Here is a 27,642-nt window from a genome sequence, read left to right as displayed (position 1 = left end):
GCACAGCCCGCTTGGTTATCTAACCATTTTAATTACATATTAAAAAATTTCTAAAAAATTATACTTTTTATCAAGAATATCTAAAAATTTGTCAACTTCAACTAAAAGTACAGTTTTTAATGCAATTATTCAAACTTACTTCGATTTTTGCTCATCGGTTATTTTTCTCATTTAATTTAAATCAATCGGCCCAGTTGCAAAAATTTCAACATCTTGGAATAAGAATCATTCTTGGTGGAAGCAGATATACACCTATAGCAACAATGCTTAGCATGCTGCAGTGGGTTTTAGTTCAACAAAGGGTCTTTTACCTTACAATGGTGTTTATAAAATTTTAAATAACTTGGCCCCTGCTTACTTTTGTGAGTTTATTACGCGGAATTGTGATATTCATAATTGCCCTACTCGAGGTAATTTCAATTTACACATTGTAAAAACAAAAAGGACGGCTTCAAGAAACTCTTTTTTGTTTAAGGGTTTTGATCTTTTTAATAAGCTTCCTCAAACAGTTAAAAGTTGTTCATCTATACAAATGTTTAAAAGCAAATTAATGGAATATATTAAAAGCACCAATAGTTAGGTAGTTATTTTGTAGTGATGTTTTATGTTATATTATTATTGTTTTATATTTTAATAAGTGTAGGTACTATTTTTTAAGTGTAATTGTTATTTTTCTCTTATTGTGTATTAATGTTAAAAATTGATTACTTTTGTATGTCTTAGGGCTTTCCCTATTTTTTGAATAAATAAACTTCTAAACTTCATTATTTTCAACAGAATTATAGATGTAGCTTGTTTCTTTTATATTAGTAAATTCTTCATAGTGCATGGACTCATTACTACTTTCTGAGATATCAGTTTGAACCCGGTCCTTACCTTTAACGGAGTCGTCTTCGGCTTCACCCTACAAATATTTATTACTTATTGTTTTTGAAACTAAGTGAGGTTATAAATAATATTGTAGGTACTTACATCATTCAATGCAAGTTGTACCAGTTTTAAGGATCAGGAACTCATATTTTTCCTATTAAACTTCAAACAATAAAAGTGTAAAATCAAACTCAGCAGTGGATTATTTTCTGGAAAAAGTGCCAATAATGAATTTTAACGTATATCTCAACAATTTATTCGTATGTAAAAAGTTATTAAGTTACTTAGGTATTTTTGGCTGCTTAGTATTTTCTATATTAACGGGGTAGTGATTTTTTAACACAGAAAAATAGCCATTTATTAACACATTCAGCAAGTAGTGACTTTTTAAAATAGAAAGATATAATTAATTTCATTCGATTGGCTAAGTTAATGAGTTTTTTCACAAAATGTCAGTTAGTGACTTTTCGCCGGGATATGACGCATTATTCTTATGTTTTAAAATAATATTTTAGAGGTATTATTAAATGGTTTATTATTTTATAATATAATACTGTAATATTTATTTATATTTTCTATTTTTTAATTAATAGTTTATCCTTATTTTTACAACTGTGTTTCTTTTGTTTATTCTAATATTTTCTTCTCAAATAGGATTGTACAAAATATTGTGGTGATATAACTAAATACACGAGTCAGATCGATTGGAAGATCGAAGAGTTGAGTCTATCGGTGCAAACTGAAATAGCATCAGTTCAAGTGTTACTATAGTTCCAGCCATCTGAAAATTAGTTTGTTATTTAAACATTAATTTGGATATGACTTATCATAGTAAAAAAAGCTAAATAAAGAAGAAATTCAATAGGATTGTCAGTTTCTTAAGTCATTTGGCGGAGAGCTGCTATTATCACACAAATTCGCTTCCCAATTAACATGTTTGCTCTAGTATCTGTAGCTCGCCATGTTGTAAAATTTATTTACTATAACGTGCAGCTTAAGTATCGAGGGTTTATCCATATTAGCACAATCAAGACGTACGTAAATGACACAGGATTAACAGCAATAGCATTATCTTCTTTTATAGTAGTGATAACAACTTTATAACCTCGAATACAAACAAACAATTATCAATTCCAGAGCTATTAGGTCGAAATCCATTTTATTTCGATATTAAGTGATTAGTGTGTTTATCATCCACATCAGTCTATGGTTTACCATTTTCTCCATTAACTTGCTTGTAGAACATGTAAGGCTGATTGATTGGCCTATAAGAGTCAGATTCTAAACTTGGTTTTTGTGATTTCAAAAAAGGTAAGATGATTTAGCCAAAGGGGGAATTTGTTGTTTAGCCAAATTAGCCAGGCTTTCCACATATTTTTCTAGTTCTTCGCCATTCTAGTCCGTCTTGTTAAAACTCCACGCGACACTGGTAATGTACGAAACCCACTACGAAATGTTATCCGGTTCTTTGAAGAAACAGTCAGTACTTGGCGGTTTATAGATGGATGTTACCGTACCTGAGTTTAACTTCACTGTGAGAATCTCGGTTTGTTAAAGTTGTAGAAGCTACATCGATATCTGGTCTGACAATGACTACGCTATTATATCGATAGTGTGATCTTTCCAATAAAAGCTTCATACCACCAATCTTTATCAATATCCACAAAGCCACATGGCAATCACCAGACGGTCAAACAAAAAACCAAATTGACCATGTACTAATTGATAGTCGACATTTCTCGTACATACTAGATGTAAGAGCATGTAGTATCGTATATCAGGTCTCGTATAACAAACGCTAAGAAGGGCCAGAGCACAAAATCTACGAAATATCATACTGATGTGCTAAAATCTGAAGACGCTAGGGATAACTAAAGGAAAATTTTAAATGAAGAACTGACAAGAATTGTCGAAAATTTAAGTATAGAAGAACACTGAACCAAATGCAAGAAAGCTATCCATATAGCGGGTAAAGGCTTTTTAAAACCTAACCAGGCTAAAATAAACGAAGATTGGTTTGACGAAGAATGTAGATCCATTAACCAACAGAAAAATAAAGCATATAAGAGACTTCAGCAGCGCAGAACGGGATCAAACTTGGAAGGCTATGGAAATCGTAGACGAGAAGAAAAAAGGACGTTTAGAAGGAAAAAGAAAGAGCCATACGAAAACGCTCTAAACGAGATTGTTAACCACCACAATAGAAAAGACTCGCGAAAATTCTAGCAGAAGATAAGTAGCCGCAGAAAAGAATTCAAACCCAGAATAACAGCATGTAAAGACAGAGATGGTTCCATAATTAGTGACAAAGAACAGATACTAAACAGGTGGGCGAATCATTTTGAAGAACTGCTTAGCGACAGTCGTGAAGAAGCCCAAATAGAAATTACTTTGTCTGAAATGGATGAAAACGCTCAAGAGCCGCCCCCACCGAAGAAGAAATTAGAGAAGCCATTTCAAAACTGAAAAATAACAAAGCCCCCCGTTTGGAAAATCTTCCTGCCGAACTCATTAAAAATGGTGGTGACACCCTTTTTAAACACATGAATAAATTAGTAACCGAAATCTGGCAACGGAAGGAAACGTCCGCGGACTGGAAATTGGGTGTAATGCACCCTCTTCACAAAAAGGGAGATATGATGGTGTGTGATAATTATAAAGGTATCACCCTACTTAACGTGGCATATAAAGTATTGTATAACGTAATGTACAGAATATTGATCCCCTATGCTGAAAAAATAGTTGGGAACTACCAGTGCGGTTTCCGACCCAATAAATCAACAACGGATCAAATCTTCACAGTCAGGCAGATTCTTGAGAAAACGTTTGAGTTCGGAGTCGACACCCACGACATATTCGTGGATTTCAAAGCCGCATACGACTCAGTCAACAGACAAAAACTTCTACAGGCTATGGTGGAATTTCAAATGCCGCTTCATCTTGTTCAACTAATGGAACTTACACTTACAGGCGTAGAGAGTGTAGTCAGAATCCAAAACGACTTTTCAAGACCCTTCCATTGTAAAAATGGACTGAGTCAGGGAGATGGACTGTCGTGTCTCTTATTTAACCTTGCACTAGAAAAAGTAATTCGAGAGTGCCATATTAATACGAATGGCACCATCTTTAATAAATCTGTATAAGTGGTCGGATATGCAGATGACATAGACATTATTGCTTGGTCCACAGAATCTCTGATCGAAGCATTTCGATCACTAAGGGCGTCTGCACTGAGAATGGGATTAAAAATAAACGCACAGAAAACCAAGTATATGTATTGTACTAGATCAGGCAACTAGATACCTAGACTATTAATTGATGATCTGGAACTGGAAGGTGTGGACACAAAAGAAGAATAGTGCTTGCCAATAAATGCTATTATGGCTTGAGGAAACAGATGGCCCCAAAAAAATTAAAGTTACCATACTTATATAAAACACTAATAAGGCCGGTGTTAACATACGGGTCAGAAACGTGGTCACTTACACAGAACGACCAAGAATTGCTTAAACGTTTCGAGAGAAAAATCTAAGGAAAATATATGGAGGAGTCCAAGAATAGGATTTGTAGCGTAGGCGCTACAACTTTGAGTTTTACAGAAGTTTTGGGGAACCTGACGTTGTAAAATGTATTAAATTAGCACGCCTTCGATGGATAGGACATGTAATTAGACGAGATGAAGATGCAACGATCAGAAAAATTTTCGACCGAAGAGGACTAGTGGGAAGACGAGCCAGAGGAAGACCAAAATTTAGGTATTAAGATAAAATAGAGGATGATCTAAAATCCATCTGAGTTAAAGCATGGAGAAGAGTTGATAGAGACAGGGGCGAATGGAAGATTGTTTTGAAGAAGGTTTGGCTCATAACGAGCTGTAATGCCACTGATGATGACCACCAATCTTTGATCTGTGGCATGCAGTACCTCGATGGATTTATTGAAGCAGTAGGACATCGACACCATGGTCTCTGCACAAACCAGACAACAAACCTTCTTTATCTGCTGATAGGTCTTAAATATTAATTGAAATAGTGATCAAAGAAAGTCTTAATAAAGACCGTTTTGAATGAGTTTGCATCTGTGTTGGTGCACCGTTATTGAAAGGACTAGCCGACACTACTCGTTTCCAGGGGACGCCCAATTGTTTTCTCTAGTGAACACAATTTATATGGAGGCTCCTTTCATGTCCCCTAATAGACAGTTACTGTGTGACATAATCTACATAGATACTGTAACTATTTTATACCAACCTGTAACATAAAATTTCTAGTGACCATGAAAAATCTTAATCCGGTTATACCAATAGGACTTATGTAGATCTGTTCTATTAATCTTCCAATCTGCAATAAATACAAAAGAAATGAATAGAAGATCTGTACCTTTTAAAAAATGTAAATTACGTGTTAAAGAAAGTGTGATATTTGTCAGTAAACTTATTCTTAATAGTGAATATTGACCTTTCCATTTGTAATCTGCTTTTGATGCGTGGCTCATGAAAGAGTAAAAGGAATACAATGCGAAAACAGATTAATTAAAATCAAGAAAATGTTGGGACGTGATGGAATATGAGGAAAACTCATAAAGTAAGGGATCAGAAATTAATCAAAAAGAATTGTGGTCTCTTACAAAATGTATCTCATAAACAACTAAGTAGTGCAGAAGAATGGAAGAATGAAACATTGTATTAAGATTTAATTTACTGGAAAACAATAGTAAGAATGATATTAATAGAATATGCGGCTGATAACCATATTACAACTGAGAAAAGAACATCTAACTAATATTCCAAAAAATTGCCAATACTAAGTCGAGAGAGTAATACAGTAAAAAAAACTTTTACGTGCACTAGAGACGATGCGTGCTTTGAATAAAGAAGAATGGTAGAAAGTTCTTGAGCAAGCCAGGATCCACAAAGAACTGCAATTATGCAGAAGTTGCGAGAACTAAAAGTAACTGAGAAAAAGAAAATATCTTTATTAAACACATTCTTTGCCGCTAACGTACCTTGCGCGTTGTCGGGACTATCCGCCATGTGCCACCAACGCGCCTGGCGCGTTTTCGAGAGTCTTATGTTCATTGGTCATCATATTATTCATTTGGCTTCACGATTGCAACGAATTTTATTGTGTCGGATGTTTAGTATATGTTAGTATGTGGACGAGAGAAGGTTGGTTCCGAATGAGTGTGTGTGTGCTTACGTAATTCAGGTGACTCGTTTGAAGGAAGGATATTGCAAAATCTATTTGGACTTTAGAAAAGTTAACTATTATAGTCTTGTTTCATTATTTCCTTATATAGTAGCATTTTTGAACTGTATTTGGAGCTAAAATCACATAAAGTAGTAATTTGAATGTAATGTAAACGTGCCAGGTGCGTTCATTGGCTCCTGACGAGAATTTGTTTTAGTATAAAATAGTTATTTGTTGCAGCTAACAGCTGCAATAAAAAAAATAGAACTGGCTCACGGCTATAATTCTCCCGTCCAAGTTGGCAAGGAATGTGTTAAGTAGTAAATAGGAAACAGTGACAAACATTAAACTAGATGCATATAGCCAGGGGAAGTATAGACGTTAAATATAACCAAAATGTAAGAATGAAAATTTGTAAAATAATATTAAGACCAATAGCAAGATATGCTTCAGACACAAAAATTTCCATAGCAAAACAAAGACGCACCAAAAATAGAAATATTATGAAGGTAAGAAATATACAACCCAAGAATGGGGTGAGAAAACAGCCATGATGCATGACATACGGGAATAAGTGAAAAGAATAATATAAACACATATTAAGCAGAGATAAAACAAGCATCTTAAGAGTGATTAAATCGCACCAGGTAAAAAATTAAGTACGAAATAGGAGATATGGTGAAGATAACAGGTGAAAAAGATAAGATAGATGAAAGCAGAGTCAAATAATGTAGAAAAAGTAATAATGTAATAAAACCATTAATATTTACCTCTGTGCAATAAAATTCTGTTGGTACATTGTATAATATTTCCATTGGTTTTTTAGCTTCTTCGTACAACCAAGCTCCGAACATAGAAACGCCAATTATTCTGGATACCAGAAATGCAAAAGAAAAAACGAAATATGTTAAATCCACAAATCCTTTTCGTTCTCTAAAACAAAATAAATTTAATGCTTAATACAAATTACCAAATGTTGCCTTACCCAAACTTTGGGCATTTAAAAATATCTGTTTCGAATAGGTGATGGCACAGAATAATAAAACAATCAGAATGCCCACTCTGCTTGGCGAAATAAGTACGCACAGTTCGTGCTGATGCAATTAGCCATGTTTTAAACAGAACTAGTGTTGTTCAGTGAATTTTTATCTCAAAAAATTTATTTAAAAATTCCTTTATAAAAGGTATATATTAAAACACAATATCGAGCTACATCACAGAACATTTTCGGAATTAATATTCCATCATCAGTGCTATTTGGATGTATAGTTTATTTCACGAAAAATGGTTGAGTGCTTAATGATTGCAATAAAACCCGACCGCAAGTACCCCAGCTTAGTCAACATTAGTTGAGCAGGTAAGTATTCAGGTAAAATTGAAGCTACTGTGGAGTGTCGTTATCTTGTTTGTATAAGAAATTCTTGGTAATATAAAAACGATTAAAAAATCGTATAAAATTATAAAAACGGTTGATATTTTAATGACCACAATAAATTTGTTGATCGTTAAGTATTTCCTGGAATAATTATACAGGTTCCCTCTATTCTGTATAATTTGTAAAAGTATATAAAACCGATGAGAAATTTTTAAATATACATTTTGTTTTATTTAGTTGAAAGTGTTACAAGTGTTACCAGTGTTATACCTATTTATACATATAAAACAGCATTATGTGGCGTCCGTGGAAAAACATTGATGGTGCTTCTTCCAGTGTTCCAGCAAAGAAAAAGCATTTATCTTCTGACGCTAGAGAAATCGTAAAAACAATATATAGTTCCTTACTTACAAGAGGACTTACTGCTAATACTGCTGCCAGTGAAATATCTGATTTACCGAAAATATCTCCAACCACAGTGAAAAAAATTACATCAAATCCAATTAAGTCAAAAAGGAAGCGTAAGGATGCCGGTTCTACCAAATGTATTGACGAAAGTGATAAGGACTTAATAAGATGAAAAATTTACACAATGTACGAAGAGCAACGGATACCTACATTAGATGCTTTAAAACAACGGCTTACTAATGATGATACACAAATAGGCAAGTGCTTATGGAGTCCCATCGTTTACAAAAGTGGCGTACTGAATATATAACTTCCATAAGAAAGTACCGTACAGAAGATCGACCAACAATTTATCTGGACGAGACATGGTTTGACACTCATGAAACACCATCCAAAGGATGGTCAGATTCTTCCAACAGGTGTCAAACAAAAGCTCCATCAAACAAAGGGAAAAGAATAACAATTTTACATGCAGGATCAGAAAATGGTTGGATCCCAAATGCCTTATGGCTTTCTGCAAAGAACATTAAAGACTCCTGCGTGGACTACCATGAGGATACAACGGCAGAGCTTTTTGAGCAATGGTTTAAGAATTGTCTTATACCTAACCTTCCTCAAAATAGTGTGATAGTAATGGACAATGCAAGTTACCACAGTCGTCAATTACATAAGTCTCCAAGTGCAAATAACAAGAAAATTGAAATTTAAAACTACCTGTTAGAAAACGATATATATTTTGAAGAAAGTTATTTAAAAAATGAACTGTTGAAAGTGTTAAAATAATTTTCTATTAAAAAAGTATATGTTTGTGACGCATTGGCCGAGGACATGGGACATACAGTCTTACGGCTTCCGCCCTACTATTGTTTATTTAATCCCATAGAGCATATGTGGCACCAACTTAAGTCAAATGTTAGGTCACAAAATGTTTCTCCGACTTTAAGTGGTAGTGTAGTCGAATTAATAAGGAAATGTGTTGATGATATCTCCCCAGAAAGTTGGAAAAATTCAGTACGCCATGTAAAGAACGTAGAAAATTCATACGTTACTTTGAATCATATAATTAAACCAATTGTTATTAATCTTGAAGAGGATAGCGACAGCGAAACAGAATTAGGTATTTAGGAATTTATAAATATATTTTAGTTATTTTGGGTATTTTTTTTTTGTAAATATTAACTTGTATATATTTTTCTATATTTTTTTTTTCAATTCATCTATTTTTTGTACATTATGTATTCGTTTGTATGTATATACTGTAAATAGAACTATTATTACTGTACATGTTTAACGATATCCGATTAGGAAGAGCAAAAACTTTTAAACACGCCAGTTTTTTGCTGACAGTCCTAAGCCTGTAAAAAGTGTGAAGGAAAGTACCTTTCTGAATTTAGATCCATATACTACAATTATTCACGTAGAACAAAAAAACTACTTTCTTCATGTTAAAAATTGTTCAATTATCAAGTATATTCACTTGAACATCCTGAAAATACCATATGAAATAATTTAATAAATTTTTATAATCGTGTATTACACAGCTACCAATGAAATATATTAAATAACAAACTTTCTGAAGTGCGACCCTGTGTACTTCGGTAGTTTATTGAGAGACTCTTGTATACACAATAGAATCAACTCAGGTAACCATTAAGCACTCAACCATTTTTCGTGAAACAAACTTTACATGTTTTGAGCCACTAAATACTTGGGTAAAAACCCGTTAAATGTTGTTAAATTGAATTTGAGTTACATTATTTGACTTTATAAACTAAGATGTTTAAGTTACAACAGGAATTGATAGCATGACAACGTAAGACTTCACTGGAGTTTGCTAGTCCTGAGACGAAGTGTCTACGAGAACTTGTTGAGTTGTTGCTATCAAACAAACTTCTTTCCTCATTGTTACCAGTTGATCTTCTAGCTCACAAACTTAAAGATTTAAGCGGTAGTTCTCATTTCTCAGACCTAAACAGTGGAAGTATAGACATCCAATATGAAAAGCTAACAAATTATTCTTTGAAAGTCAGTCAGATTACTGTTTTGCCATAACTTTTATTCAGTACTGTATTTTAGCTTGTAATAACTTTATTTTACTAAAAATGAGTATTTACTGTAATTCTTAAACTTGAAATTGTTTTAAATGCATATTTTAACTTCTAAGATCTGAATACATAAATACGAAATTGTTATTTTTCTTACCTTCGTGAATACTTCGGAAAAGTAAACAAAAACTTTCATTTCGTTTCGAACTTATTTTTTTTTTAATTTTTCTGTCTCTCTCTTCAAATCGGGCCTTGGTCTCCTCCAAACTATGCCTCCAACCTTGTCGGTCCCGCGCCGATCTTCTCCAGGTTCTCACGTCTAACAAATTTTGCGCGTCCGCTGCCACTTCATCCTCCCATCTTTTGCGTGGCCTTCCTTTTGGTGTTGCGCCCTGCATTTTACTATCTAGGTCTCTTTTCGGCAATCTTTCTGTCTCCATTCTTACTACATGACCAGCCCAGCGAAGTCTCTGAAGTATAACGAATTCTGAGATCGGTGTCGCTTTGAACAGTTGGTAGAGTTCATGGTTGTACCTGGATCTCCATATTTCGTTTTCGTTAATAGGTCCAAATATCTTTCTTAGGACTTTTCTTTCTAAGACTTCCAGTTTTCTTTTTGTCTCTTCTGTCATCACCCATGTCTCGCATGCATAACATACTATTGGTCTGATAATAGTTTTGTAGACCCTGATTTTCGATCTCCAGTGTGTGTTTTTGGAACGGAACACATGATCGGGTGAAAAATAAGCTTTGTTTCCCTTTACTATTCTTCTTTGGATTTCTGGTTCTTCTGTTCCATCCGTGTTTAATGAAACTCCTAAATATGTGAAACTTTCTACCGTTTCAATATCGTCCTCTAATTCAACTGTGCGTCTGCTTCCCTTAGCTCGTGCCTGTGTTAACTTTTTTGTCTTTTGAATATTTATTTCTAGTTCGGCCTCTTTTGCCTTTGTTTTTAATTGTGAATATATTTCTGCCGCCTCTTCTGTTCTGCGAGACATGATGCTGATATCATCGGCATAGGCGGCAATCTGTATTGATTTATTTGGTAGGAGATTATCTCTTCCTATATTCGGCTGTCTTATCACATATTCCAAGGTTAGGTTGAATAGTGTCGGTGCCAGCCCGTCTCCTTGCTTTAATCCTTGGATTATTGTAAAGTTTTCAGTGAGCTCATTTTGGACTCTGACAGTTGCTATTGACGAATTAATTGTTGTTTTTACCAGTCGGATGTATTTTTGGGGGATATTAAAGCTCTGCAATATTTGATAGAACTTGTTAATATTAATTATTGAGTCGTAGGCTTGTTTGAAATCAAATAATATGTTGTGGACGCAATGTCGTATTCCCACGATTTGTTAAAAATTTGTTTCACTGTGAATAGTTGGTGAGTTATAGATCTTCCTTGTCGGAAACCGGTTTGATATTCCCCGACAATATTTTCAGTTAGATGTTGGAGTCGTTTGTTTAGTATGTAAGTAAAAATTTTGTACGCCGTGCACAAGAGGGTTATGCCGCGATAATTTTCGCATTTCAGTTTATCCCCTTTTTATAGATTGGGCATATAATCCCGGTTTTCCAATCATTAGGGATCTTTTCATCATTCCAAATCTTGTTCATGAGCATATGCATTTGTCCTACTAGGTGATCGCCACCTAATTTATATAGCTCAGGGTGGACGTTGTCAATACCTCGAGCCTTATTGTTCTTTTGTGCTCATATTGCCTGTTTTACCTCTTCCATCGTTAGGGGTTCTATATTTTCGGTGTCTAGCTCATTGTGGTGCATGTCCATATGCTCTTCATTTTCTTGTGTCCCTAAAAGAGTTTGGAAATAGGTTTTCCAGACTGATTTTATTTCTTTTGGATCACTGGTTATTTGCCCTTCTTGATTTCTGTATAGATCTGTTCGGGGTTTGTATCCTTCTCTTAAATTGCGTAGATATCTGTACGCCTGTCTTAATTGTTGCTTTGCAGATTTTCTTCCATTTTATATATTTTGCTGTTTTCGTATTTTCTTTTCTCTGTTCGGCATATTTTATCGGCCCTCCGTCTTGCATCTTGGTAACTTGCCCTTCTTTCTCTGGTTCTTCTTTCCATATAATTATTGTGTTGTTCATTTCTTTTCTGTATGGCATTATTACCTATTTACAATTTTTACCGGGATATAAAGTATCCACAACTTTTTTTCCACGTGTTTTCATTTTACTTCTAAAATAGTCCAAAAAAACGTGCCATTAACACAAAATACTCACGAGTATCTTCTATCTAATTAGCCTTCTTCGGTCCATCTTTGAACATAGGCCTCCCCAATCCTTTTTCATTCTTCTCTGTCTGTCGCTACAGTCATCCACCTAGATGCCACGTGCTTCTTGATATCATCTGCCCGTCTTATTTGGGGCCTTCCTCTGCTTCGTTTATATTCCCAGGGCCTCCAACTTATAAGAATTTTGTTTTATCGGTTTTCTTTTTGTCATATATTGTGTCCGGCAAATCTCCATTTCAATTTTGCAAGTTCTTGTCTAAAATCCCTCACTTTTGTTTTCTCTCTTATCCACTCGTTTCTCTTTTTATCCATTAGTCTTATGTGCCACATTTGTCTTTCCATTGCTCTTTGGGTTTTTATGATTTTGTCCATGTTTGCTTTTGTAAATGTCCACGTTTGGAAACCATAAGTGAGATCAGGGAGTACGCATTGATTGTATACTTTGGTCTTAAGATGCTGTGGATATCTTTTGTTTTTAAAAATGTAGCTTAGTTTGCCAAATGCCGCCCATGCCAGTCTAACTCGTCTTTTTATCTTTGCTGTTTGGTTTTCTTTGTTAAGTTTTATAGTTTGACCCAGATATATATATATATATATATATATATATATATATATATATATATATATATATAATCCTGAACTTGTTCTATTTTATCTTGTCCGATCCTCATTGTGATGTCTTCATCTGTATTTGTTATGATTTTGGTCTTGCTGTAATTCATATTAAGGCCTATCTTTCCAGCTTCTACGTCCAGTTCTTTCATCATTTCAAATAATTCTTCTTTTTTATCGGTTATCAATGCGATGTCATCAGCGTTTTAGTATCTTATTCTTTGTATTTCGTTAATAGTTATGTAAAAATTAAAAATAAACCATTTATAAATGACATTTGTTTTTTATTTCTAGTAACTTCCCACTTAACTAATAAATTCCATTATCAGTTGTTTATTGATTTTACAGCTGAGAATTACTTATATTTGTATTTCCAATTTAAAGGCATGTCAGCGTAATTATGTTTAATGGAAGAGAATGTTGTCACGTAACCGCAAGCTTGCATATTATCATGTTCACGTCACACTATCAAAAATATTTGGACTATGTATACTACGGAAATAATTCTAATCCATCCTTATGAATGTATCTATTTCTAAAACTGTTTGTAACTTTCAGAAACTGTTCTTTTTTTCTATCCTATATTTTAATTCAGTAGGCACATTCCAATTATAATATGTTAATAATCCAGGAATAGAAAAACTTTCCCGGTTTAATTTATTTGTGGCAACCATAGACATAATATGCAATATTTTATGTCGTACTTTTAGTTGAAGAATTTAGCTTGTCACAAATTTCTCAATCCGAGCCTGTTTTCCATTTTTAATATGGCAATCGCGTGCTGACACACTTCAAATGCGGCATCTGAGAGTGAGCAGTCTGATTATTATTTCTGTGGTGATGATATTAGTTCGGTATCTACTTTACATGTTTTGTTAGTCGTTTCTTGTAAATGTATAAAAGTGACGATTATACCTACTTACTTACTGCGTAAAAATTAAACTTAGACTTTGTACAAGAATAATGAATTCGTAAATTTTTTTACATAATTATAAAGTACCCCTACCGTCCACCGCTGTTGATGGAATGACTTTGTGCCATGACATATGCGGCGGTTTTGACCGAAGCGTTTCCCGAAAGTAAAATCGAATCGGAAGGTTATGTTGAGTAAATAAGTAGTGACAGACCAAGCGGTGTGCCCCGCCTGACGGTTTTTAAACCGAGTCGGTTGGGATTACTTCCCGGTTCGTTTTTCAAAACAATCTTTTATAGTAATAGTTGCGTTTTATTGCATCACCACTGTCAATTTTCTGAAAGCAGTTTGCTAACAATTGTTGAATTTTTGTTTGTTTTTTCTTCAATATTTTTGTCTGAAAATACAAAAATATATGTTGATAAATTTATTGGGGAGGTAGAAAAGCGTCTCGCTTTGTGGGACATAAAACATCAGAACACAGTTATCGAATTATCAAAAAACTATGCCGAAGAATGTTTGCTTCTGAAGGGATGACGAAAGCAGTAAAATTAAAAAATTGCTTTTCATGATTCCTCAATTAAAAGACCAAATTATTGAAGAACCCTTTATCTTTTCCTTCCTTGAATAATTAGGTGTATCCACATCCTCCGAGTTTTCCTTCTTTTTTTCCAGCGGTAGTACAAAAGAGTCAACGTCAATACTTCTACTTTTTCATCACTCATTTCAATAAATCACAATATTTTGAAAGGGAAATATACGTGGTAAACAGCTTCGGTTAAATAGTTACGTGCGTCACTGGTCTAGAAAACCGCATCGATAAACGCTTCTGTAAAACCGCTGCGTGTGACATTGGCCTAATGTAAACAAGTCACTCGAGTCGAATCGGTATGAAAATAATCCGATCTGGATGATCGCAATAGTGCGTCGGATTTCAATGTGAAGTTCACCCACGACTGTATCCTTTATGCCTTTTGGTGTACTGAAAATGTCAAGTTGAACCAGGTTTATTTTTCTGGAAATCGAATTTTCCGAAACTTTTCCAAGGTAAAGTTTTTCGTTTTTACAACCTGTCCTTATACCTTTTTTGTAGGTTTCTTATCGTCAAAATTAACACACTTTCAAGTGGCATAAAAGAGAAAATCACGGACACTGATCTATTAACATAACATGTTTAGGTCATAATTGACACGTTTGGTGCACTATTAGTCCTAATGCCATTTTTTTTAAATAGAATTATTATTCCTCTATCAATTTGTAAAATGGCATAAGAGAAAAAATCGTCACAGCACATATTATTTTCTTTACAAAAGAAAATTAATTTTTACGCAATTTTTTCTAGGAAACTGCACAGTTTTCATCTTTCAGTGCTCTCAAAGGCATATGGAATAAAACCGTGGTTGGGTTTCTATTGAAATCCTACGGGCTATAACGTAATTGACATAATTGCTGTCGCGAGTTCCTATTTTGGACATAAATTTTGATAATAGTAAGTCTTAACTTCATAAAATATTGTTTTTCTTACCTCAGACTGTTGTAGAGTTGAAGACAAAGGAAGAAAATGTTGTGCATATACGATATTAAAACCAAAGACGAAATGTGTTTGTCGATGAGCTTACTTAGTAGATATAACTTTTGATAATCTTCTCTAAACTCTTTCCAGAATACCCTATGCATTATCTAAAATAATACATCTTAGTACCAAGATATGATTAAATAAGTAAGTTTTATTCTACCATGAGATTATTTTAACAAAACATATTAATATGTTTTATGGTTTATTAACATCTACAGTGCATTCTAGTTAAAACGTGCCGAAAACAAGTAAACTTTTGTATAGTTAAACCTCGAAGCTCAAGCGCTTCTCAGTTTGACTAGTCAATCTTCAGGTCTTAGCCAAAACCCAAATAAATGGCGGTTTTCTGCTATTGACTAAATAATTTTCTTAGGAGAAAAAACTAATTTGGTAAGGCAAAACGTCGAAACTTTATTTCATGAAATCGGGTTTGACCAGCAAAACTCCAATCCAGGTATTATGTATAAATGCAATTGTAGATGGCCAAATAATTCTACACTGGCGGACATATACGTCACGAGCACCAACTTCTATGTCAGCGCGTATACAGGGTATTTCAAAAAAAAGTAACCCCGTCTCTAGGGTAGGTAAAAAACTGAAAAATAATTGGGGTTTGCTTAGTAAAAAATTTTTGTAACGCCATCCGTTTTCAAGATACAGGTCGTTGAAAAAAAAAATTTTTAACCATTTTTTACGATTTTGCAGAAACTACTAGCATCAAATAACTAAAAATTATGAAGTAGTAATTGATGCTGGTATAAAATAGTTAGTAATTAAACAAAATTCACAAGAAGAAAATTAAATTAATGACTAAGAACATAAAATAAAGTTCAATTACAGTAAGTGTTCAAAATGCCCTCCGTTTTCGCGAATACACAAGTCTATTCTTTTTTCTAAAGATTCCATTAACCTTCTAAACGGTAGGGGATCAGCTATGATGTCATTAAATTGACGTTGAATTCTTTCTTCCAATTCTTGGTATGAATTTACCTCTGTAGCATAGACTTTTTCCTTAATATGCGACCAAACTGCGTAGTCCAAAGGGTTAAAATCGCATGACCGAGGAGGCCAATGAATCGGAGCTTCTCCACCTCTACCAATCCATCGATTCGGAAAATGATTACTCAACCAATTACGACACCTTCTATCAAAGTGTGGAGCTCCATCGTGCATAAAAAATAAAGATCTTCGCTCGATTAGCGTTAAATCTTCTAATATCTCGAATAAGGAATTGTTTAAAAAATCGAGATACATATCACCATTTAAATTTCCAGGTAGAATATGATAACCTATTAATTTGTTATAACCTATGATAAACTATTATAATATATGTAATAATTTTTTTTATACTTAAAGTTGCTGCCCAAACATTAACTTTAAATGAGTGTTGGTAATGTGATACCCTTTTGACTCGTGGATTCTCATCACACAAGTAGTGTGCATTATGGGAGTTAAACATACCTTGTCGCGTAAAGGTGGCCCCGTCCGTAAAAAGAATGCATTTTAAAAAATTAGGATTGTGGGCTGTCCTTTGCTGCAATGTTTCACAAAAATCCACTCTAACCGGTAGATCATCTGGCAAGAGCTCTTGGACTTGTCTGTAATGATAAGGATGTAATTGCTGTTCTTTCAGTATCCGCCAAGTACTTGAAGAAGAAGTATTTGTTTGTCTTTCTATATTCCTTACGCTAACTGTTGGATCTTGATCAAGTAAATTTAAAATATTATTTTCTTTATTAATTGTTCTTGTTGTTCTTGGTCTACCAGAATTTATTTTATTTGGTCTCAAATTCCCAGTTTCTCGACAACGTCGTTCAACGGCTCTAAATGTTTTTTTACTTGGTAAGTTTCTTCTAGGAAACTTTTCTGCATAACGTGTTACAGCTGTACTAGAATATCCTAAACATTTGCTTAAGGTTAATAACATGTCAGTGTATTCAATATTTGAGTAAATTTTGATTTGATTTTACAAATAACGAGGTTTCAAAACTCTAATTATTTCCAATGTCACACTTGGAGAAGATAGTAATGTCAGATTTCCATGGCACACTTGGAGAAAATAGAGGTATACCTATTAGAACTTTATCATTACTACCAGCATCAATTATTACTTCATAATTTTCAAATCAAAATATTCCGAAAACGGTACACAGTATCGAGTTTTACCAAGAACACCTTTTTCGTGTAAAATTGAATAATGTTTAAGTTTACTTGAAATTTTGATTAATAATTATACTCTTAAAAAAGTTATATTGACTAATACTTAGTACGATCCGTGTAACTAGCGCCCTCCATGAGAATCAGATATAAAAACAAATTTATGGGATGTATCAGCTTCCAAAACATATTCGTATAAAATTTCATTACAATGTTGCCAGTAGTTTCGGCAAAATCGTAAAAAATGCGTAAATTTTTTTTTCAACGCCCTGTATCTTGAAAACGGATGGCGTAACAAAAAATTTTTACTAAGCAAACCCCAATTATTTTTCAGTTTTTTACCTACCCTAGAGACGGGGTTACCTTTTTTTGAAACACCCTATATATCCGATATAAACATTGAAAATAGTAAAAATGGAGAATGCTTATATTTTCGTCACAAGAAATACAAAAAATTAAATAAATTTTTTTTATTAAAAATCCTTTATAAAAGGTATATAATAAAATACCCAAACGGGTATGTCACAATTACAAAACGTTTTCGGAATCTATATTCCATCATCAGTGTAACTAAATGTACATGTGTTGAGCCACTAAAATATTTGGGTAAAAACCCGTTAAATGTTGTTAGTTTAAATTTCTGTTACATTTTAAATCGGTATAAATATTTTAAAACAAAAGATATAGTGAGTTAATGTCATTGTATGACATTGTCATTTTCTGACATTACGGTCTGGTAATTGTCAAAATATAAACATTTGTGTGTAATATTTAACTTTCATTGTTCCTAAAAATGAAGAATTACGCTATCCATGAAAGAGTCGACATGGTACTTTGCATTGGAGAATGTTTGGAAAATTGTCTCTTAGCTTCTAAAGTTTATGCTCAAAAGTGTCTTGATAGAAGACACCCACAAAAGGAAGTTTTTGAGAGATTGCTTAATAGATTCCATGCTACTGGTAATATTGCATACGAAAAGGTAAATAAAAATAAACCAACAACGTTAACGAACTTAATGTCCTGCTTTCTGTTACGGAAACCCCAAATATTAGTACAAGAAAAATTTCGGGTGAATTAGAAATTAGTCAAACTAGTGTATGTAGAATACTTAAGACCAACCACTTTCATCCGTATCACATTCAACTTCACCAGTATTTGACACAACAAGATTATGGTAACCGTTTAAATTTTTGTTTATGGACTTTAAAGTTGGAGAAGATCCTGATTTTTTTCACACATCGATACAGACGAATTGATTTTTCATAATAATGGTCTAGTAAATAGACATAATTTTCATTATTATGACACAGAAAATAAACATTTATTTCGTACAGTTGATCGCCAACACCGATGGAGTGTTAATGTTTAGGGCGGCATTATGAGTACGTTATCGGCCCGTATTTTTTTGACGAAAATCTCAATGAACGAATTATCGTCTTATTATTTACGTGTAGGTTGATGTATCTATCGCGCTATATATAATCACAGGTAAAATATATTGCTTGAGCACTCTCCTTTTTTCAAACAAAGAGGAATGTTCAACGTAAATATGTCTCTAAGCTTCCCAAAAGCCACCCAGCCCAGAAATATCTGGCGATTTATCTCGCAAGTTTAATTATCCTTACCAGTTCTTATCTTATTGATAACGCATGAATATTCAGGGACTTCTATTTCTTCTCCATCTATCAGTGATATCGGTGGGTTATCAGTGATTAAGACAATATCATCAGCAAAGCGAAAGTGGTTCAAGCATTGGCCATCACTATTCAGAGCAATACTAGTCCACTTTAGGCTTTTAAAAGGGTGTTCTAACACTACTGTAAATAGTTTAGGAGATATGATATCTCCTTGTCCCACTGCTCTTTGTATCTGATACTTATATTTGTATTCGTGGAGTTTTACGTTTGCCATCTGCTTTGATCTAAGGATGCTAGTATTGCAGGAAGTTCAATACTGTTGAAAGCTTTTTTAAAATCGACAAACGTAAGTACAAGAGGTCTCTTATATTCCACCGATCTCTCTATTAAAGTCTTAATTGTTTGCAAATGATCGTTTGTCCAAAATCCATTTCTAAAACCAACCTGCTCACAAGATGTCAGATCTAGACTCCTAAGCAGGGATAACGTTCTAAACTAAAAGATATGCCTGCCATGGGAATATGCAACTGTCGAGGAGATATTTTTTACTGAAGTAGGTGGAGCCAAGTTGTACAGGCAGCGTAGACCCATGAAGAGAGAGAGAGAGAGAGAGAGAGAGAGAGAGAGAGAGAGAGAGAGAGAGAGGGTGGGAGGGAGAGAGCCTGCTCGCGAGATTGAAAAAGTCTAGTTTATTGTTCAGGCGTTTGATTATGATTTTACTGAATAGTTTGTAAAGTTGGGAAAGAAGAGAAATCGGCATATACGTGTGCTATTATAATGAAGAGAATAAAAATTTTCAAATTTTATGTAAAATCTTACTCTTTTTGTACTTGTATACTCATAAGATCTTAAAAAAATAAAGCCTTACCATGTTGTTTTGTATCTTTGAAGCGAGCCTACGAAATTTTGCAGTTAGTGCTATGCTTATTAAGCTGATAAACACATCTGTAAAAATCCATGTGAATGTCGATAGTACATTAGTGATCTGAAAAAAGATTAGAGAAAATTGAAAATATTTTGATCACTAATTTTGAAAATATTTTTCCTCTATGCACTAAAAACACCTTTTTTCACTAAGACAACGATTTTTATAAACAAGATGTTGGATTAACCATGGACTTTTTATTATCTCCATTGTTAACATAAATTCGTGGAAGAATTATTATTACAAAAAATGTTATTTAGAAACGTGGCCAAAAATCTACAAATTTTTCATGGAAATTAATTGTAAAGAAGAATCAATCAAATTCAACATGAAAAAGAAAAATTACAACTCCCTACCATTTTTGGGTATGTTAATTAGAAAGAAGGATATAGGATTTGTAAGTAAAATCTACAGAAAAGCAACCCACACCAACACACATTTAAATTAAAATATACAGATCACAATTTTTGGCTGTTACTTTATTCGCTCCGTGCGTGACTGACGCGACACCTACCGCCTTCATCTGACTGTTTTGGACCTACCAATTTTCAGGTTAAACATATGACATATGTTTGACATTGTTAAATACAGGCGAAATTGACAATTATTAATAATTAACCTTTTAATTATATTTTTTCAGTTTATGTACAAAATAAATGTAGTATTAAAAACTGGGTTTCCAAAATTCATCATAATATATCTTTTTAACCCCAAACGGAAAAGAAAGGGAAAAATCTAGTACTGGCAAATCAAGTTTTTCACGTGAAAGAGCATATAATTAAAAACAGTAATAGTACAAGGTATGATATAAAAGCTAAAGTCAGCAGGCACTCTGCAGTTAGCTTGAAGTCTTATAAAATATCATTTAAGGTAAATTATTTAAATATTTCCTATTTCAATTGCATAAAAATGAGGTTATGTGATATTTTTTCATATTAATAGCATGGATCCATATTTTTCTTTTCTCTAATTTATATGTAATCTTTGGGAACCTATAAAAACTACACTTACTATTTTTGCTATTATTAGCACAATTAAATACGCAACATGTATTTGCACACATTTTTGATAAAATTTATGCGTAAAAAGATTCCATGATTCCAATTTTGTCATATTTCGCCGCTACGCACGCTGGCATCGTTTCAAGGTACCCCTACCATGGTCACGCATGGAGCGAATAGATCTTAATTTTTAATCGGCAGTCTTCCTTCTATATGTACTTTATATATTGCATTAATAAAAAATTATGCCTACAAGAACGGGAATAATAATTAATAATGTGGGAATCCCATAGATTTTACAGATTAGTACCGACTACGACTATGAGTGTATACTTCATCTAATTTACTTATCGTTGCACATCATCCGCGTCATAGCCCGTGAGGTCACATGATACCAACACGAAATATTTAGGCGGTAGGTGTGTTCTTTTTTAGAATCACTTTGCCGAGTACACTGGCATTACAGCCACTAGACATATTTTATTCTATATGCGTAGAAATAATATTTAAAGATTTCTATTAATGTTAACTTAAGAAATACACAATAATATGTTTCATTTAATTTATATAAATGCATTATAAAGCGATTTTATGAAGAACATTTGTTCGGAACACACTGTTGTAATAGAACAGAACGAAGGTGATATTTTGGCATAAATTGGTAACACTTATTTGACAGTTGCGGTGTTTACACTTTTTATTTTACATAAAATAAAATAAATATCTATGTATTCCATTTTACATCTTTATACGACGCATACAAGCGGCTCAAATTGTTTTTAACAAGATTATTTTTTAACTCTTGTTTTGTTTCTATTTATTTACATTAAATGTTAATTTGTTTTGTTGTATAATCCACTTTTGCAATAATTATGTGACCTATTTGATTTGATTTAAAATGTTTTACATGTTTCAATGGGGAATTCCCTGAGCTGCGATAAAATTAACGAAATAATATAAATATATTGAGATCCAGTGTCACTTGGTTTCTTGTCGTATTTGTGAATAGTGCATAAAATTCTGAACATGAGTTACGTTTCATTTATATCTAGCTGAAAGCAACTGAGTTAAGATGAACTTTTACGTTTACTTGAAAGTGATGATCCAGAACTTTAAAATAAATTTATGTTGACATTTCGATGCCTTATCAACTTTCGATGGTAATTTCTGCGCATACCATGATTGTAACGGGGACTCAGGATTCGATTTTGAAGGTACTGAGAAACTGCTGACACATCCATGGAAGGCAGCAGGCGCGCAAATTACGCACTCCCAGCACGAGGAGGTAGTGACGAAAAATATCGATACGGGACTCATTTGAGGCCCCGTAGTCGGAATGAGTACACTCTAAACCCTTTAACGAGGATCAATTGGATGGCAAGTCTGATGCCAGCAGAGTGTTGCGGTTAAAAAGCTCGTAGTCGAATGTGTGCTCACGACGCCGGTTCATCGTACTGTCACCTCGGGGGAACAAATACGGGTCTAGCCACCTTCTGATATCCCCGGGTGCTCTGTAGAGGGCTTCGAATATACTGTCGAGAGCTCCTATACTTAAGTCCATTTACTGGGTATGGACTTGTAAATATTTATATCTTCGGTGTCTTGCCTTGAAAAAGGCAAGATATTTCTTACACAACAAATTCCTCGTCGAAAATGGTACATTAGGTTGTGGTCTTCCGATGACTTGTCTTGAGAAAGACAAGATATTTTCTTACATGACAAAGGATTGTCGAAATAAAAACACCAAGTTAAAGTTGCAAATAACTCTCAACCACAGAGTATCGAAAATAGAAGAGGAGCAGAGCCCCGAGAGCACTAAGCTCTCGGAGAGCCCGTGAGTGACTGACCTGAAAATCGCCAATATTTATATGCGCTGTTCGAGCGATAAATAGGAATTTCCAGGTCAAGAGCCAATGCGAAAATTCGAGGCGGGGCGATGCGCATCGAAATGCGTACTAGTCAACAGACTATCGCATTCGATGACATCCCCCCTCCTCTGGAGACTCTGCGGCTGGGAAAATATTTATTGAATAAAAATACAAAAATACATGTGAAAATACACAAGAAAATAGATGCATAAAAATACAAGTAAATTAAAGAAATTGTCTATAAAACTCACACAACACTTATCTGGAACCTGGGGGCCGGATGTTACTGCATCTCCCTCTTTGGCAGGCTCCATCCACGGTCGGTGTACCATTTCTCTCAGCGGTTCGTCTTCTTCTCTGCGATCAGGTTCCCATCCACTTTATCCTGGGGTTTCGTAGGCGAGTTTGCCCGGGCCTCCGTGGTTCTCCTCCGTACATTTCGGGGAGGGCAGGAAGGGACTGTGGCTACTTCAGGATCTCCGTAGCTTCCGGGGCTTCAAGCGTTGAAGAAGGCTGACTCGTTGAGACATCTGGCACACGAAAGGCATCAGGACTGCTACAGAGCTCGATGGCGGAGTGTTAGAGTATAGCATTCTAACCTCCGTGGCTCTCCCCATTGTTCTCTTGACTTCAACCCATGTTGAAGTCAATGGTGTGTTGCGTCCTTTAAAGCGAGCTGGGTCGCAGGTTCGGAATAATCCACGTTGTCGGGCGCCATGACACCTCGGGGGAACAAATACGGGTCTAGCCACCTTCTGATATCCCCGGGTGCTCTGTAGAAGGCTTCGAATATACTGTCGAGAGCTCCTATACTTAAGTCCATTTACTGGGTATGGACTTGTAAATATTTATATCTTCGGTGTCTTGCCTTGAAAAAGGCAAGATATTTCTTACACAACAAATTCCTCGTCGAAAATGATACATTAGGTTGTGGTCTTCCGATGACTTGTCTTGAGAAAGACAAGATATTTTCTTACATGACAAAGGATTGTCGAAATAAAAACACCAAGTTAAAGTTGAAAATATCTCTCAGCCACAGAGTATGGAAAATAGAACAGGAGCAGAGCCCCGAGGGCACTAAGCTCTCGGAGAGCCCGTAAGTGACTGACCTGGCTGACCTGAAAATCGCCAATATTTATGTGCGCTGTTCGAGCGATAAATAGGGATTTCCAGGTCAAAAGCCAATGGGAAAATTCGAGGCGGGGCGATGCGCATCGAAATGCGTACTAGTCAACAGACTATCGCATTCGATGACAGTACACGGTGTCAACTGGTATCTCGTGGGACGTCCTGCCAGTAATTGCCATATGAAAATCGAAATTTCAAGATAAACTTATTTTAAAGTAAAATTGTGGCTCATTCCCAATAAAAACAGTTATTGATTTTATGGATTTAAATTAAAATTAAACTTAAAAAAATTCACAAATATTATTGATTTACTTTACATGTATTGGGATTGCAAAAAAGTTTGAAGTAAAAGTTTAAGGGGAATCTGGCGCATTTGTTTAGAGTATATTTTGGCGCCTTTTTTAAGCGGTTGGGTTGGCGACTCTTTTATGAGCCAGTCAGGCCCTGAATCGATCTGATTTTTAAAAAAAATTTACTTTAGATTGATAAATTTAATGACTAAGATGGTTTTGTAGTGCGACTAGTTTTTTGTTACTGTTATATTTTTTGGGAATAAACTACAACGGTATAATTAAACATGTCTTATGTTTGATGTCTCGATTACTAACTTGGAAATCGTTTCAGCAAACAAATATTTCCGAGTTCTTAATCTAAACGTCAAAACAATTTTAACTATAATTTATTAAATTATAAGTTCCTTACCTTAACCCAAATTCCGATCCATATATTAAATGTGACAAACGAAAAATAATTTGGAAATAATACCTCGAAAAACGTCCTCAGAGAATTTCCATCAACTGGTTTACAAGTGCGTGCATCAGAAACTCCATTTGTAATGAATAAAATATGTTCAACTAAAAAAGTAGAAAGAGAAGTAAAAAAGTTTTTTTTTATAGTTTTCACTAGACGAATATTACTCACATGTTCCCATAAGTAGCGATAACGATACCAACCAGACATAAGTTCTTTTTAAGCTGGGTTCTTGTCCATATCCAGTGATGGACATTTCAACAACAGCCCATTCTCTTAGAATATCTGTCCACTTGTGAGCTAGCTTTATTAGGTATAAAGAACACAAAAATGTAGAAAAGTAGAAAGCCATCTGTCCTAAAAATCAAGACTTAAGTTTATTAAACATAAAAGGCATAATAAAGAGGGATAGAAATCTCCGCCATTAGAAAAGAACGTACTTCCCCTCTTATGACCTTCAAGTTTTTCCAATTGATAGTTTTTATCGTTGCTACCAAAATGATACTACTCACACGTTACCTTAAGCAGAAATTACCATAAGAACCAGACATAAGCTCTTGCTGACTGAAAGAATACTAAAAGGTAAAAAAGTAGTAAGTCATCTCTCCTACAAATCAACGTTTAAGTTTATTAAACATAGAAAGTAGAGGAAAGAGAGATAGGCCCCATCGACCGGGTAATTTCGGCCATTAGAAAAAACGTACTTGACCTCTTATGACTTTCAAGTTTTTTCAGTTTGTATAACCATTAATATAACCAAGGGAAGATTTAGAAGCTTTAGGCTTCTGTATCTGTTTCAAGAACTGTGACATCTATGTTGAGGCGAGGTATGGTGGTGAAAGATTCGCAAACGGTAGCTGGAGGTAGTCTTTTAGGTTATTGGATTAGCTCGGGGAGGTTCCGTTGAGGTGCTTCTTCTGAAGCGGTCAAAAAATTAATTCGTATATGTTTCCTGGTACGGTTCTTCAAAATTATTTGAAGTATTTCAGGAGATATGATACCAAACAGGATAGTAAGAGAGAGGACTAAAACAATAGATGTCGTAGAAAAGATTGCACCAGCCAAATGGAAATGTACTATTCACAACAGCTTGCAGTGTGTAACTTAGGAATTCACGATTCCATCACAGGAAAGGGATTCATGTGTTTATGGACTGAGGACTTTGGGGGAAGGGGTGCCTTGGAAATTAGCTCCTGTTTATATACTTACCTTACTAAGGAAATTGGCAATCACGGAAAGAAAAAGCTTATTTTGTGGTCGGATAATTGTGGGGGTCAAAATAAAAATCAGTTCATGATCGCCATGTATTTGACCATACTAGCAAATAACGTTTTTGAGGAAATTATTCATAAATTTCCTGTAAAAGGACACACTTTCCTTAATTGCGACAGAGATTTCGCAATCATAGAAAAACGTAAAAAAGTGTGTAAGGCTTATACATTGATGAATGTTGTTAACATCATTACTAGTGCGGCCCAGAAAAATCCATTCTCGTGCATGGTGGTTAAGGACTTTTATGATTTCAAAACCGTTGCCTGTGATAAACTGAACAGAAAGAAGTTAGGAATTTCAACAGCTACGCAGCTTCGTCTTACAAGAGAGAAATTTGGTACGGTGATGGTGGCTAAAGGACATAGTGAGCTCGCTGGATGGAGTGAGACCAATGTACTCAAATCTGGAGTTACATTAGAAGACTTTAAAATCATAGACCTTCAAAAAACTAGAACTCACTTTGGTATCCCAGAGAAAAAAAGAACAGATATTGAAAAAATGCTCCCTTATCTTCACGATGATGCCAAGAAGTATTTTAAAGAAAAATTAGTCAACCAGGGCAAGTTTCTACTGTAGGAAACAACGGTTAAATATGTGGCACTTAAAACGTTTTGACTTGCAAACCTGATGGCACTTACAACGTTTTGACCTTGGACAGATTTTTGAATTTTTTTTTTTAAGTAAGCTTTGTTTATTGTTCCTTTGCGGTATGTTTGTATTATATAATACCTTTAAACTAATCCTTTTTCAGTATGTTACATTATAAGAAATAAACATGTTCGATAAAAAACTGTTTTTTACTCCTCCTGAAAAATTTATAATTTGGCACTTACTACGTTATGGAAATGCACGCTTCATTTATTAAAACCATCTTCTTTAGTTGTTCTTTTTCTTGTTTTGAAATTTGCATATCATTATAGCTATTTAAATTTTGGATGGAGCTGCCCAAAGTAGTTGATTGCAGCTACAGTTAAACATTCCAAGTTTCACAGCTAAATCATTTTCTTCACCTTGTACTTAGTTTTCCAACAATCTTTTCTTTGATAATATTTTAGATAAGTTGATATTTATGTTATCATATATTGTCCAGTAAAATTATACTGAATAATAAAAGTATATGGCTGTAAGGAATTATTTTATTTTTAAATTTATTACGCCTATAAGAATTTTAGAAACATTCATATAATATATTTTGTTTAATCGCATTATTTAGAACCAAAGAATCTTTCGTTTTGTTATATTCCATTCTAAATAGGGCTTCCTATTAGCTAAAATGCAGAGAAGTGGAAAAAAGATGAGATACGTACATCCAAAGAGGAATATTAATGTCAGATTAGGCAGATAAAGCTTACTAAAAATTAGTTCGTTTATTTCCTCCTACAACCAGCTCACCTGTTTTATCCACAACTATACCATCTGCTCCAAATTTAGCTAACCAAAAGCCAGAACTGAGAAGAGCCCCTAGAGCGTTAATAATAGAATATACGACCCTAATACTGGCCCATTTAAAATAAACCCTATCCCATGTTTTATTAACGTTGTGCAAAGGCATCACTCCAAACGCTTGTGCAATACTTAGAAAAAATTTGATATTATCGTGGAAGGTGTTGGATTTAATTAAAAAATTATGTTCTTGTCTTCTTTCTGACAT

General features: G+C 34.3%; 1 protein-coding gene across 1 annotated transcript; it reads right to left on the bottom strand.

Moving 5' to 3' along the window:
- Positions 1–1,532: 1,532 nt before the first annotated feature.
- On the bottom strand, positions 1,533–27,642 carry LOC140450514 (gustatory receptor for sugar taste 64e-like). The gene is made up of 8 exons (XM_072544169.1): positions 27,384–27,642; positions 24,891–25,076; positions 24,672–24,823; positions 19,916–20,032; positions 15,203–15,357; positions 6,830–6,992; positions 5,121–5,210; positions 1,533–1,651 (listed from the first exon to the last, which is right to left on the bottom strand). Exons 1-8 carry the CDS (start codon positions 27,640–27,642, stop codon positions 1,553–1,555), a joined length of 1,221 nt encoding a protein of 406 aa, XP_072400270.1. The 3' UTR covers positions 1,533–1,552.

Source organism: Diabrotica undecimpunctata, chromosome 9 (genome assembly GCF_040954645.1).
Source record: "Diabrotica undecimpunctata isolate CICGRU chromosome 9, icDiaUnde3, whole genome shotgun sequence".
NCBI lineage: Eukaryota > Metazoa > Arthropoda > Insecta > Coleoptera > Chrysomelidae > Diabrotica > Diabrotica undecimpunctata.
Note: the sequence above shows the minus strand (reverse complement) of the source record. Positions and strands in the feature narration are given on the sequence as shown.

Coding starts and splice junctions, on each gene's coding strand:
- LOC140450514 (XM_072544169.1), bottom strand. CDS start 27,642: ATGTCAGAAAGAAGACAAGAACATAATTTTTTAATTAAATCCAACACC. Junction 24,824..24,890: donor ATCGCTACTTATGGGAACAT/GTGAGTAATATT, acceptor CTACTTTTTTAG/TTGAACATATTTTATTCATT. Junction 1,652..5,120: donor CTAGAAATTTTATGTTACAG/GTTGGTATAAAA, acceptor ACTAATTTTCAG/ATGGCTGGAACTATAGTAAC.